General features: G+C 36.9%; 2 protein-coding genes across 2 annotated transcripts in view; both read left to right on the top strand.

Annotated features, from left to right (window-relative positions):
- The window catches only part of LOC5563768 (death-associated protein kinase related), a 470,683-nt gene that overhangs the window by 6,185 nt on the left and 449,841 nt on the right, over positions 1-14,657 (top strand). The window lies entirely within an intron of this gene.
- On the top strand, positions 4,838-7,298 carry LOC5576756 (nose resistant to fluoxetine protein 6). The gene is made up of 6 exons (XM_001656208.2): positions 4,838-5,115; positions 5,177-5,369; positions 5,428-5,598; positions 5,657-5,945; positions 5,995-7,081; positions 7,151-7,298. The coding sequence occupies exons 1-6, from the start codon at positions 4,977-4,979 to the stop codon at positions 7,168-7,170; spliced, it is 1,899 nt and encodes a 632-aa protein (XP_001656258.2). The 5' UTR covers positions 4,838-4,976; the 3' UTR covers positions 7,171-7,298.

Below are 14,657 nucleotides of genomic sequence, written 5' to 3'. Positions count from 1 at the left end.
ATACGTTATATTGTTTTTGTATTGTATTTTTTATCCGGGTCAACACCTATAAGGATAGCAACCTAATGATGTGGAATAAAACCCGCCATCATCAATCCGGATGCTTCTATACAATATGATTTGTTATGCTGCTCAATATATATTTAAGAAGCGCTTTGTCGTTAGTTATACAGCGAGCATACAGCAGTATGCTGTAAAACAACAATTTGTGGCGCATCTACTCAGCTTGTTGGATGTAAACATTGCGTTTGACGTTTCGCACCCTTTTACAGCCTGATGAAGTGGTGTAAGCGTGGCTATGGCATCTTTCACGATCATTATAAAATATTGTGTGAACCGTTTTCGATGTAGAACAAAACGGTGTTTTCTTTGTCTTTCGATATAGACTGTGGTGGCAACAAGGATAGCGTCGAGTCTTGTGGATGCAGAGATCGTGAGTTCGATTCCAAGCGGTGGCAGGTAACGTTGGGAACATTAAATTCAGATACTTATGATATGAAATCCGGAAGCTGTGAAACAGCTTGAAAATAATATTTAATCGATAATACAGCGAAGCTGTATAATAATTTTTCAACGGTTGCAAAATGGTTGAGAAAGCGTCTTCCGAAGATGTTACATCTACTTGTCGTATAACTGTCGAGATAGAGCAATGATCGATATGAATAGGAGCTGCCAACACAGCTTAAAAGTAGCTGAGTAGATTCGCCAGATTTGTTGGTAAAAGGATCGCATAGAAGTTTTCGTCCGTATGTACAGCGCCTTTACTCAGCATAAAGCTGTATAAAGAAGACCTAGAGAATGTTTACATATGCACTAAATGTTAGTTGGGTAGCCCTACTGCTCCTAGAAATAATTTCTAAATACGCCACCGCATCATATAAAAATAAAACAACGGAAAAAGATAATATTTAAGTTCTTTTAGCGAAGGGTTCAATTTTTTTCTTAGTGATTCGATTATCCGAAGTGAAAAAAATCAATACTCCGGATAATCGAGTCTGACCTTTACATGTTTTTGGGTATTTTTTTTGTTACAAATTGAAAACAACTAAATTAGCTTCAAAAGAATATAAAAAGATCTAAAATCGAACGAGTATTCATGAAGTTATGGTCAAACAAAAATGATTTTTTTAGTACAAAGAGGAAAAATTTAGAGAAAACTACTTTTAACTAAGACTAAATTTGATTTTGGGCAAATTTGATGTTCTACACGATTTTCATAAATTTAATTTGGAAGAAAATGATGCGGAGGAGCTTAAAAATTGGTTATGAATGAAGTTATTAAGACTTCACTGAAGGTCATATTTCATAACTTGAAAAATCACCTGCAAGCCGCATGCGCCACCTATAAATCTTAGAGGTTTCCCTTTTTATGTGATTTCAATTCAGAAGAGCACGCATATTTTTGGTTTTGAGAACTTTCGAAAATAAGCCGCATCCTACTTTACATCCCACTTATTTTCAAAAAAAGATTTTTTTCCTAAAAAGTACTAAAAATTGAAACCTAGATAAAAATTTCAAAAGTTTTTGACCATGTTATGACCTTAATTAAATAAAATTCGAACAAAAATGTTCTGAAACGTTTTCATTGTTTATAATCCACAATAATTTATATTAATGCAGCTCACAAACCTACGGACAAATCTAGCATTTCTGATCACTTGTCGAACTTGGTAGAGAAGTTCAATCCCTTAAAACCCCACGTGTCCTCAACAACCCATTTTACGGTAATTTGTTTTCCGTATCCCTATCGAAATGTTAGGTAGAAACAACTCCAGTGTTAAAAAGTAAGATAATGATTGAAAAAATAGTTCTTGAATTACTAGATTCAATCCTGCAGGGTTAACTGGAGACATCACTCAAAACAAAAAAATAACATTGAACAGAATCCCTGACAAAACTTGTGTTAAAATTGTCGGAATAATGGCTGTAGTATTTGCTAGTGCCAAGGTTTTGGATAAATCCATAGTGGAACCTATTGCTCAATCATTGGATCATTAGAATCGTAAATGAATTCATGAGCGAATACATATGCAAATGGATGCAAAAATAACTAAAAATCAGCGTTAGAATTCCTTGAAGAACTCATGTAGGGTTTCCTAGAAAAAAGCTTTAACAAACTCTTCAAAAACTCTGGAATAAACCCTTTATGATTTTCTCGTAAGAATTTCTGTAGAAATCTTTGGTAGATTCGCTAAAGTAACTATTAGAAAATCGGTGGAAAACTGGAATGGACGAACAAATCTCTAAAGGAAATCCAGTAACAGCATTTTGGATTTTATTTGGAGTATTGTTCGTTTAGTTGAGGAATAGATTCTCGTGCATATTTTCTACGTGGAAAAAGAAATACTCCCACAACAGTTTTTATGGCACTTTCATAGAAGCACGCACCTTGCATTCAATGTACAATCCAACATAATGCGTTACATGTGCGTTACTTGTTGGTTTTGTTAGCTACGACGCCATCCAATATATGGCAAACATGGTGGGAGAATATTTTGATGTGACAAAATTATTTAGGTGTGAGTCTATTAGAGGGCAAAATCTTCAATAATTCCTGTGGAACGTACCACTATTACTGGTGCAAAAAAGTTAAGGTTTTCAAACTGTTCTATATTATTTCCTTACTAAATACCAAGATTGTTTTTACATATGCATTTAAGTCCTGTTCCTTTGATATTATCAAGATTAAACAGAGTGGAGCCTCGCTATGGTGCTATTCATTTTTTCTCATAACGAGATAGGCGAAGAAATTACTTTTTAGCAGGCTTCCTAAATTTGATATTATATATAAATGATTAGAAAATATTTCAAATTATAATCCCTTTTTCTGCATATTCATCTATAAATTATTATAATAAATCTTCGAGCTGTTTAGTAGAATACCTATAAGTAGATGAAAACCCCGAATTTAGTACTATACCATTTAATTCCACTAGAGTTTGTATCGTTTGACAGGTACGCGTATTTCGACCTCAACTGTACGGCCGTCTTCAGTGTCGTGTACTGGAAGTCGAGTCTAGTACACGACACTGAAGACGGCCTTACAGTTGAGGTCGAAATACGCGTATCTGTCAAAGGATACAAACTCTAGTGGAATTAAATGGTATAGTACTAAATTCGGTTTTACTTATAAATTATTACATAAATTCAATAAAATTGAACATTTGATGAACAATGAAAACAATTTCCAAAAGAAATGTAAAAATGTTTCTCAAAGAATACTTGAATGAGTCACTTGAAAAAGGCGAGGCGCTTTCATCAATAATTGGGTCCTAAAATACCAAGGAGCATGTTCTTGCAATTATTCCAGCTCAAATAACGGCTATAACATATTTTAACTTCAATGTAAAAAAAATGTTTTCTAATATATTGTAATTTTCACGAATGATTAGACATTTATGACAAAATTAAGAAACTGCCAATAATGTACTGATGGTACATTTTCAAACACCATTCACCTTTGACCCTTGATTTCAGTCACTTCCAGCTGGTTTTGACACGAACACGATCAGCTGGAGTATGAGAACAATGACGATGACTGTAAAATACCGGAGGACCAGCTGGTTTTGTTGTGTACATAAGACCAGCTGGGTGAGTCGAGAACAAAGAAAAAATGGTACACATCGAGCCGGCCGGAGAAAACCGTCATGAACATCAGGATAATTGCATGGGCGGCGGTGACCGAAAAGGGGCAGCGAAATCGAAAGACGAAATTCAGATCACTAAAGTCTAAGTGGTAAAAAAATCGCAATAAACCTTGACACTTTTGATCATGTTTGACGTTCACTTTGTCGACAAAAATGCCACAGTTTTAACACTGGGGTTGTTCCTATCTGTCATTTCGGAAGCGACACGGAAAACAAAATATACTCAAAATTTGAATTTGTTGTTACAAAATCTGAAGAATCTTAAAACAACGTTTTTTGGCCTTAAACCAACGAAAATCATTTAAAAATTGATTTAACATGTGTTTCTGGCCTAAACTTAAGCGTTTGGTACTAAAATTGGGACAGGGCTGTAGGACCCTATTATAAGAATATTTTGCATAATCTATTTATAAAAGTCCAGAAATGTTTGTGGTTGGAATTCTGGATTAATGTTTGTTACAATTCTGTCGCATTTCCTTCGCGATTTTTTGGAGAATTTTCTTGGGAAATCTTTAGTAATATTTGTGGAAAAGTTATTTATTTTCCATTACGAAAAAATCCTAGATTGACCGGTAATCGAACGCTTACACCATCAGCATGGTTTGGCTTTGTAGTCGTGAATGTTACCACTAGACGAAGGAAGGATCCAAGGGCATAAAGAAATAAATAAATAAATTATGAACATAAGTTCCCACAGTGCAAAAGATACCGTGCATATTGGTATATTTTATAAGAGAAAGTGACTATCACATCCCATGTCGTTCCTATAATCCTGTCATTAATCTTCGGAAAACTATTCCATCTTATAAAAAAAAAACAAGCGCTAATCACTTATCATTGTCAGTCATTATGCATTTTTCTTTGACCTTGATTCAATGTTGTGCTGCACTGACCTATACTCACACTCACAATTGTCATTTACAAACAATCAATGTTTCCACCTGGAACATTTTTGTCAGTAGTTCATTGACGAGTGCAGCTAATTAATCACCTATTGACCAACTGATCAAACAGCCGATCAAATTTGTTCGAAACGATTTGTCAATGAGCGAGCGCAATCGACGCTGATAAGCCCCCGGCTCTTATCTCGACAACTAGGAATAAAATCCGCTACCCGTGCTTCATGGTAGCGATCCATGTAGTAATCGTTATCAGTAATTCTGGTCTATTATATTGGTGGTTGCTGAAGTCGATGACCCACAAATCTCCATCTATCTGATGAATTTGTCATTTCGATCAGATATTGCTCAGTAGGGCATCAATGTTCGTTGAACTAGGTACTACGTTTGGCTCTGTCTTTTATTGTTTGGTCCTTTCACATGGTTTAAGATGATTAACATAATAAAACTAATAGTAATCTCGCTAATTGCTGTAAATTTGGCGTACGCTGACAACGACACCCTCTGCGATGAACAACTACAAGCGGTGCTGTTCGGCGTGAGTGTGAACGAAAGCTGGGCTTTGCAATGTAAGAGCTAGATAGAATTGATCAAATGTGTGGTATAGAGTTTAACGAACCTTTTTCGCAGTATACGACGCATGGGGCAAGTGGCCTTCTGGGCAGTTTTCCGGCAATCAATACGACCTCGGGAACTACGATCAGTGTCGAAGGTATTCTCATCAGCATGCAAACGTCGGATTGATTACAGGACGATACTGTATGGTAGTAGTTCCAGAAGAAGGTTCAGAACCTGAAATGCGAATCTTCATTGATGCAGGCGGGTAAGAAAAGTGTGCGACATTTCTGAACGGAATATTGAAATAATTCAAATTTCTCTAGGGTGACCGGAGTGGTAGTAGGTATGTGTTTCCCGAGTTACTGCAACGAGCAAAGATTGAAACAACCAGTGTCTATTGTTCTGGAAACAATCTATCGTGTTAGTTCCAATGGGCTGCAAATTCAATGTGAAACAGAACCTAAGGTATCCAGTACGATTCAAATATTGACGGTGTAAGTCCATGGTCCAGTTAAAGACTGACTGTCGGATTCAAAAATAAGTTTATTGTAGATCAATTTTCTCGGTAATTCTGGCGTTCGTCGTTGCAAGCACTGTGTACGAAGTCCTCACCTTGAAAAAGCTTCACCGACCGAGTCCTGTTTTCATCGCTTTCTCGGTATATTCAAACTGGTTGAAACTGATGAAAACGACCACAGTTGCTGCACAGGCTACCGAGAAATCGAACGTAATCGATTGTATCCATGGAATGCGAGTATTGGCCATCGTGTGGATCATTTTTGGACACAGTTATCTACTGCTGACATCTTCTCCGTTAATAAATCCAATAGCTACAGTCGAAGTAAGTAGAAATCGTGCTTAATCGAACATCGATCTTAACCGTAACATAGTGGATCGAATCCTTTCACAGCACTCTCACCATTGCCTGCCCTCTTTCCGTAGATACTTTCTTTCTACTGAGCGGTCTGCTAACCTGTTGGAGCCTTATGAAGGAACTTGACCGGAGTTGGTTCCTGAACGTTCCGTTGATGTACCTGCATCGATATCTACGACTCACTCCTGTATTTGCAGCTCTGATTCTGTTTACAGTTGGAATCCTGCCCAACCTCAGTTCCGGTCCGCTATGGAATACTTCTTTGGGATTATCGGTTGATCAGTGTAACCAGTACTGGTGGTCTGCCCTGCTGTACGTTCAAAACTACGTGAACCCTGACCAAATATGTCTGGGACACTCATGGTACCTCTCCGTAGACATGCAGCTGTTCCTACTGTCCCCATTGTTGATCTATCCTTTGTGGAAGTTTGGAAAAAGGGTTCTTATCCTAGTTGGATTGTTGATTGCAACATCAATGATCTACATCTTCGTGATGTTCATGGTTCACGACTTTCCTGGCAGTGTTCTGATAACGGACATTACTCGAGATAATCTCACATATCTACCCACGCATACGCGAATGGGTGCCTGGCTTATTGGAGTGATTACCGGATACGTTCTTTATCGGACGAAGAACTCCTTCGTCCGCTTGGACAAATCTCAAGTGATCCTCGGATGGACTCTTTCCCTTGCGGCGCTAGTCGGCTGTATTGTCGGCGCCCATTACGTCAACCAACCGTTTCCCAACACCCATGCCCAAATCTTCGACGCCCTGTACGAGTCCCTGAAGCATGTCGTCTGGGCTTTCGGTGTAGCGTGGATTATCTTCGCTTGCACCAACGGATACGGTGGGCCGGTTAACAGTGTTCTCTCGCTATCTATATGGCAACCGCTGGGAAGGTTGTCATATTGTTTGTACCTGCTGCATCTGCCGATGCAAACGGTGCTGACGGCTTCGACCAGGACCACTCGATACTTCAGTGACCTTCGAGCCATCCATACGTTTTGGGGAGATTTTTCGCTGACGCTGTTGGCATCGGTTGGGTGGACGTTATGCTTTGAAATTCCGTTCGCGAATCTGGACGTGTGGCTTTTAGGAAGAGGTTTGTGCTGAATTTCTGGGTTTGGGAAATTTTCTTATATGTTTTGTTATATCTTTTGTTTCATTTCAGCTAAGAAGTTATCGTCGTGATTGCAAACGTTTGTATTAGGATGAAGTGAAATTACAAGGCTTCGCTGATAAAGTATTATATCTTAAAGAAACATCCAGCAAATTAAGGATAAGTTTTGAAATAAATACATTTGATATTATCAGATATTCACAACAAAAATATTATTAGGTTTGATCGATGTTCATTTATTTACGATAACATTCCTTCCATAATGTGTGTTACTAAGCAATAAATTCTTATATGTACACTAATGAAGATGCTTTTACAACTTAACTACTTTTGAAGTTATTTTATTGATACAAATCTTCCATGGTTTCTCTAAATTTTCGTATGAATCGTATTACTATGAAGGGTATCCAATTTCCGCTTTGTTGAAAAAAACGCGAGCAATTTCAATTTCACGGCTGGCAATTCATGTTCTGCAATTGAGACTGCTGGGCTAGATGCTGTAAAAAAAAATCCAGTCAGAATGCCTGTGCGAATTCATGGACGAAACTCAAGAGAAAAAAGCTCATGTCATGTTCTTGTCGCAGTTTAAAAAAAATCATTTTGAATTGAGCTGTAGAAAATTTATTGAACATGTCTTTTAAAGAAATTTTTACACCACTCATCGTAACTATTGAAATTCACTACTTGTGCTGAAAAAATTCATCATTCTGCAACTTAAACTACTATTTTCCTTTCTTATGAAATCAATGTAACAAAAAAATGTATTCTGATAATCTAAAATGTGCCAAGCTTCTTAGTCAGCGTTTTGTTTCCACTGTTTTGTATATACATTAGAATATTACAGCACAACTTTTCCCGCAATCATGTTTGGCCTCGTATTATGCTGCACCATGGACGCTTACATTGTTTGATCTTGAAGTGGTTTGTCAGATTCTGTGCTACAATTGGCTAATCAACATCAAGCAACAGGAACCATTACCGTTTCTGTTAATCAAGGGGTCTATTTTGTAAATCGAGTGGATTCATGTCACTCGTCTGTAGTCATTGTCGATCAAAGTAAGCATGCATATTTCAGATGTCATCCGTCGACTCCCATAGTAATCAAGTCACAGAGAGTGACAACTGTCGATAAACTCGAGTGACAGAGCTGAGTCGAGCGAAGTTTTTGGTCGACAGTGACTCCAGTCGAAAACTTTTTGATCGACTCGACTTGTAAAATAGGGCCCCAATTTTATTGATTGAATTAACCAGAAAATAATCGAACCATACGGTTGTGTTTACACTAGCCTAGGCCGTACCGGATCTACACGATCGTCAGAGTTTCTTGAACCAATTTGGATGGAAATGGACCCAATTGGGATCGTCAAAATGGATTGGAAGTCTCGGTGAAGTGATAGAACAGAGTGTCTACTACCTGACAAAATCTGGAATTATCAGGGAATTTTATTATTCAACCTGTAAAAAATCTGTAGTTCTCAGGCCACAATCAGCGAAATTATTTGTGAATAGTAATACATGGTGGAACATGACACATTTATCGACACATATTGTTTTCTATCAATATCTCAATATCGCTATCCAGCTCTACTTGTGATGTTCTTTTAAATTTTTAACCTCTTTTTGTTTATTCAGCATAAAACATGTTTCGAAAATGAAGTGGAACTTAAGATTGCCAAGTTTATAAAGGCAAGTACAGTTTCCAATTCCAGTTGGGTGTCGTTCATGAGCTTTTAAAACATGGTTGAGAACATTCCCCATTTGACCTGATTTTTCCATCAAGTTTCTTCATATATTTCTCTAGCATTTCATCAAAATATTATTGCTGCGGTTCGAACATTTCTGGATTTTTTTTTATTTCCAAATATTCATTGAAGTTTCCATACCAGTTAAGAGCAATTATGATAGAGTTATTATTCCAATAATTTAATCCTATTTTTTAAGGGATTTTGTCTGATCTGTTAAAAAAAAATCTAAAAATGCCTTGTAGGACATTGTTTAGAGATTTGACAATCTAAGGAGTTCAGCAAAAATCTAGGAGTTTTTTCAAAGATCATCATATGAATTCATTGGCATACTTGAAACGTACACAAGTTTAATCAGAGATTACTCTAGAACTTTCTTTAAAAATTCCTCGTGATTTTTTTCAGTTGCTTGTCCAGAAAAATCTGAAAAATTTTCCCTAGAGCAAGAGTTTCCAGCCTTTTGGCTCAAGGAGCACTTTTTTAAATAAAATTGTTGAGCGGAGCATCTGTTCATCATTATCACTCCGTTTGAAATCTGGATTTTTGTTACAAGCTTAAATTTATCCCACACACCGACTTTTTTTCGCTAAATCCTTCAAAATTTTTCCGCCTTGCTAAATATTTCTGCTGTTCGTCAGTATCTCAATTTGCTAAATTTCAGAATTTTTTTGCTGGTTTTCAGTAGTTTGTTTTGCGTAACGCTTCAGCTTGGCATATTTTAGAATAATATTGCTGAATGGGTTTGGTGTGTATAATTCCTACGAAAACCGTGAAGTAAGATTTATGTTGGTCAATCTGTCTTAATTCTGATTTTATTTTTCAATTTTAATTCAAATCTAAAAAGATTCGTTTCATTTGATTTGCCAAATGTTTTGTTTCGAGGTCAAACTAACAATCGGACATCTACATGAAACTTCATTTGATTTTTCGTCAAATATTTAAAAACTCGTGGCTTGAAATCGGCAATTCTTTAGAAAATTTTACGACTTTTGTTGTTTGTTCGAAGAAACTGAACGAGTTTCTGTAGCGAAATACATTTTACGCCAGGTACTCCGCGGAGCACGATATGAAAACCGCTGCCCCGTCTCTTGATGAATGATTGGAAAAAAATCTTTGAAGACTTCCTTGGGAATCCTTGAAATAAAATGGAGAAATTACTTAAAATTACTAAGAATTTCTTAGAAAATTCGTGAACAATCAGAAATGAATCTCCTGAAGTGTAAGATCTCCGGAGTAATATGTGAATGAAATCTACAGTAAAACAAGCAGCTATACTTGTTGTAATGTCACGAGGAAATCCAAAAAAGTCTTAGAAATATTGTTAAAGAAATGTCTGTCGAAATAAGGAATTATCCCAAGTAATCACAAGCATCATAACATTGCACGAATTCTACTGCATATCAACAAAATTGGTGCAACATTGCTTTTATTCGACAAATTTCAAGAGCTGTCAGGCAATAAAGCATTAACCCCATCTTACAAATGTATAAAAGCACTAATATTACTTTATAAATTGCACTGCTGCACTAATTTTACTTTATAAATTGCTTTATCGACGTTCTTGCTTTATGTCAACTGTATAAGCGCCCTTTTCCACTTTTAAAGTACTTTAATCGTAGGCATACGGAAATGCAGCTGCATTATATATGCAATGATATAATGCTCCATGGTTACTTGGGATACTCTCATGTCGTCGTTCCTGTTAAGTTTTTTTTTTTGTTTTAGGTAATAGGTCTTTTAGGTTGTTATTAACAGCCCTAATTTCCTAATCCTAATCTATGAAAAAAAAACACAAAACGCCCTCCAGATAAATGTTCTGGGTACGTCGCTGATGTCGATAAATCTGAATCTTATTTCAAAGGAAAGGCTATTTGTTTCCTAATTTCGAATGGGGTATTTTCTACATATCTGATTTCAATGATTAAAGGCACTTTCAGATCATTCTTGGATTTCGTTGAAATTAAAGAAAAATCGCCAAATTTTAAATACTATATGCAATGTATCGTTTGATTTTTTTTTGCTTAAGTATTTCGAAGCCAAACTCTTATCTTTGAAAATATTTTTTTAGTTATCCATTTTAGGCATTGCTTTAATAATTACTCATTATGCATTTATATTGGCAAATCATAATGTTAAAAAATGCATAACAAGGGGTGAATATACCGAGTATGGTTTCAGTATGACTTTTTAGCTATTTGGTATTTAATTTTTTAATCGTGACGATTGTGTGAATTCATGGACGATGCTTCAAAAAAGACACAAATATGAGCCTACTACTGTACTAGAATTGGACAAAATAATCAAATTCTGGTAGTGAATCGTAGGTGACTCACACACAAAAGTGAATCGAATCCTTTTACCGATTCGGTGACTCAATTTATAAAAAAACGAATCATGTATTTCACACAAGACACGAAAAATGTAACAATTTTTGAATGAGAATATTGTTTGTACAGCCACTATTTATGTACTATTCTTGTCTGAATTGTTTTACTACGATAAGTTCTACTCAAAAATATTATTCCTAGTAAATTGTCGGTACAAATGAATAGCTTGCAACTAACGCTCATCAACTCGTCGCATTTTGAAATTATTTTTAAGCGTATCGCTGCATCTTCAAAAAAGTGCATCCTAAAATTTCGTCACGAATATCTTTTTTGTTGAGTGAGTCCAGAAATTTTCAGAAGAATTTTTAATTGATTGGAAAAAAATGCAAAACATTATTGAAATTTTCAGATAATCAGTTTCTCAAGGATTTCATTGTAATATCTGTTGTGAATAATAAAAGTTTTTGGCACAATTCTTGCACGAATTTCTAATGATATTTTACTACATATACTAAATAAGGGGCCCAGATAACCGTAGCGGTAAACGCGCAGCTATTCAGCATGACCAAGCTGAGGATCGTGGGTTCGAATCCCACCGGTCGAGGATCTTTTCGGGTTGAAAATTTTCTCGACTTCCCAGGGCATAGAGTATCTTCGTACCTGCCACACGATGATATACACACAGACAAACAGACATCACACTCTCATCATTGTGCATCGACCACCTTTTTAACGGTTAATTCCACCAGAAGCGCTCACATCGTTTTTGTTCGCGTTTGACGTTTACACACTACCGCCATCTGTTGGCCTGTCGGCCAAACAAACCGATTTTAGCATTGGGCGTACATGCCCTCGTGGCTATGATTTTGATCGAGATTTGTTCTAAGTATTACGTCTGTTTGTCTGTGATATACACATGCAAATGGTCATTGGCATAGTAAGCTCTCAGTGGATAACTGTGGAAGTGCTCATATTGAGCTTCTCGAGAATTTTTAGCATTTCGATCACTTCTACTTTACTTCGAATGTTACGCGCCATGGTCTGGTACTAGTTGGCCACTTTGCGAATCTTTTCTCAAAACCGCAGACCACCACATAAGTTGCGCGCCGATCGATTATGCGCCGAGTTGTAGGTCGGTCAACACGATTTCAATCACTTGCAACTTGAATACAAGAAGGTACGAACAATTTTGTTCCATATGTTTTGTACCGCTAAAACAATTATGATTGCTCTCCACTAAGCTGAGAAGCAGGCTCTGTCCCAGTGGGGACGTAACGCCAGAAAGAAGAAGAAGAACTAAATCTTCATAGAAGAAAATTTTAGGAAAAATCTGCAAGTTTGTAATATTAATATCTGAAAAGCATTGTGTAATGAGAGTTTCTGACAATAGAGGTAATAAACTATAGAGGAAGAATGTCGCTGGCGTCGCTGCAGGAACATCTTTTGCTGGCGGAGATAGGCGGTGTCGCGCACTGAAGCCTAAGCTTCCGACCCGAAGCACACCGAGTTAATCCGTAACCCGATGTTACGTTCCGCGAAGGTTTGAACTCTTCGGTGCGACAGTGTCGATGTGAAATTGTGTAGTGAATCTATCATCAACCAGACGTGTCTAGCTGATGTTGTGATCTCTCACTTGAATCAAACTTGGGAAGGGCCTAGTACCGCTATGATTAGGGGAGCGGCCTATGTTCCGTCTTCAGAAGATTGATTCAGGGTTGAGACTTGATTCAGGTGGTCAATTATTTCCCTTTGTCTTTGCAGTATTGGCATATCACCTGGCATAAGCTAGGAGAATTCCAACACGTTAAAGATTAAGTTCTGCCTTCAAATAAGGTTGGGAAGGGCCTAGTACCGCTATGATTAGGGGAGCGGCCTATGGTCCGTCTTCAGAACCTTATAGAATTCAAACTTTAAGAAAGGAAAAGAAGAGGAGAGAAGATTTCTTTCAAATTAATCGACTGGTCGCATCGAGTGTTCAAAAGACAATCCTGTATTTTTCTAGCTTCATTCCGCTTATATAGAGGCCTTGGGTCTGGCTACCCAAACTTAACTCTAAAGTGAAAAAGAGATGCCAGAATTCTTACTTATCAAACTAAATTATTCTATTTTCCCTCCCATGCTACCTCACACGCGCAAGTACAGTCGATTTTTATTACTTTTCCAAACCCGGGACCTAATCCAGTCCATACGCGACAAATGCATGCCAGCTCAAAATAATCAACTTCGAGGTGCACCAATCCTAGCGCTATCAGACCTCCCTCGCTATGAGACGGCTGCGCATTTTCATTCCCTTGGATTTGTTTTAGGATTTTTATTATCTTGTCGGCGATCGTCCCTAGGGGCCTTTTGGTTATCGCTGCCGGTTCCGTAGAACCTAAGCAAAGCGAGAATGGTGGATTTTTCCACATTGCTCAACTTCTTTCTGGTAAGTTGACTTACCACCTAAAGGGAGACATCTTCGCCTTCTTGAAAAAAGGTAATTATCGTCGCAATTTACGACCTTTCTATTTGTGTCTTTTTCTCTTGCGCTTATCCGCCCGCCTCGTCAATACTATTCCCATGCGCATTGATCGGTGCATCCGTCCGAGCTGCAGTACTACTTTCAGGGTGCGTACAGATAAGCTAACGTGCATTCGTTTTTGGTTATTTTTTTGATTATTCTTTTCTTCGCGCGGGTGCTGCTTTTGTCTAAGACTGGCGGTGTCAAATAGCTAGTTCGGAAAATTTTGAGATGGAACCTTTTCCTGCCTCTGTCTTTCTATCTTTCTCCAGAGTCAGGTTTGATGTCAATGCACTTCTATCGTTGCCCATATGTTGGGTCGGGTTTGTTTTCTGTTTCCTAGGTTATTGACCGACTGGAGGTCGATCGGAATCAATTTCAATTTGCTAATTTGCCAATAATTGAATCTGTAAATTATAAAACTACCGCGTCAGTGACATTCCCTCAGCCGTAAAGAATCGTAGAATCCTTTACCTAGTCTAAGTAGTTGCATAATTTTCAAGAATCCATTTACATTTTCTTTAATCGTGCCTTTTGTTTGTTTGTTTATTTGTGTTCGTTCCTCTCTGTATGTTTTAATTACTACTTCCTCTTATTTTGCATTGATATCAATTTGTACTTGTGTTCTTTTCTTCTTCTTTTTTAATTGGTCCATCTCCGTATTTACCCATATAATGTTTGTATAAAATGTTCAATAATGAATATCTTAATGTACTTGACATGTATAAGTTTTTTTTTTTTTTAATTGCATGATTGCATGATTTTTGATTCTTCATATAATTTTTATAAATTGTATATATGTTTTGTATGGGTAATATGTTGCATTGCTGCATATAAATGTTTATAATAATTGTAATAATTGTATAAATTCATTAATAGTATATATGTGTTTATTTTTATAATGTTTTAATTGTTTGTCACTTCTTATTCCTACTTCGGTTGACTCTCCATGTTGATTTGTTGTCTGTTGCCGCTTGTAGTGATTGATC

The sequence above is a fragment of the Aedes aegypti genome, chromosome 1 (assembly GCF_002204515.2).
Source record: "Aedes aegypti strain LVP_AGWG chromosome 1, AaegL5.0 Primary Assembly, whole genome shotgun sequence".
NCBI classification, from domain to species: Eukaryota; Metazoa; Arthropoda; class Insecta; order Diptera; family Culicidae; genus Aedes; species Aedes aegypti.
Note: the sequence above shows the minus strand (reverse complement) of the source record. Positions and strands in the feature narration are given on the sequence as shown.

Bases quoted from the DNA above. Each gene is read 5' to 3' on its own strand.
- LOC5576756 (XM_001656208.2), top strand. From the start codon at position 4,977: ATGATTAACATAATAAAACTAATAGTAATCTCGCTAATTGCTGTAAAT. The intron at 5,599-5,656 runs GTAAGTCCATGG...AGTTTATTGTAG, and splicing joins ACGATTCAAATATTGACGGT to ATCAATTTTCTCGGTAATTC. The intron at 7,082-7,150 runs GTTTGTGCTGAA...GTTTCATTTCAG, and splicing joins CGTGTGGCTTTTAGGAAGAG to CTAAGAAGTTATCGTCGTGA.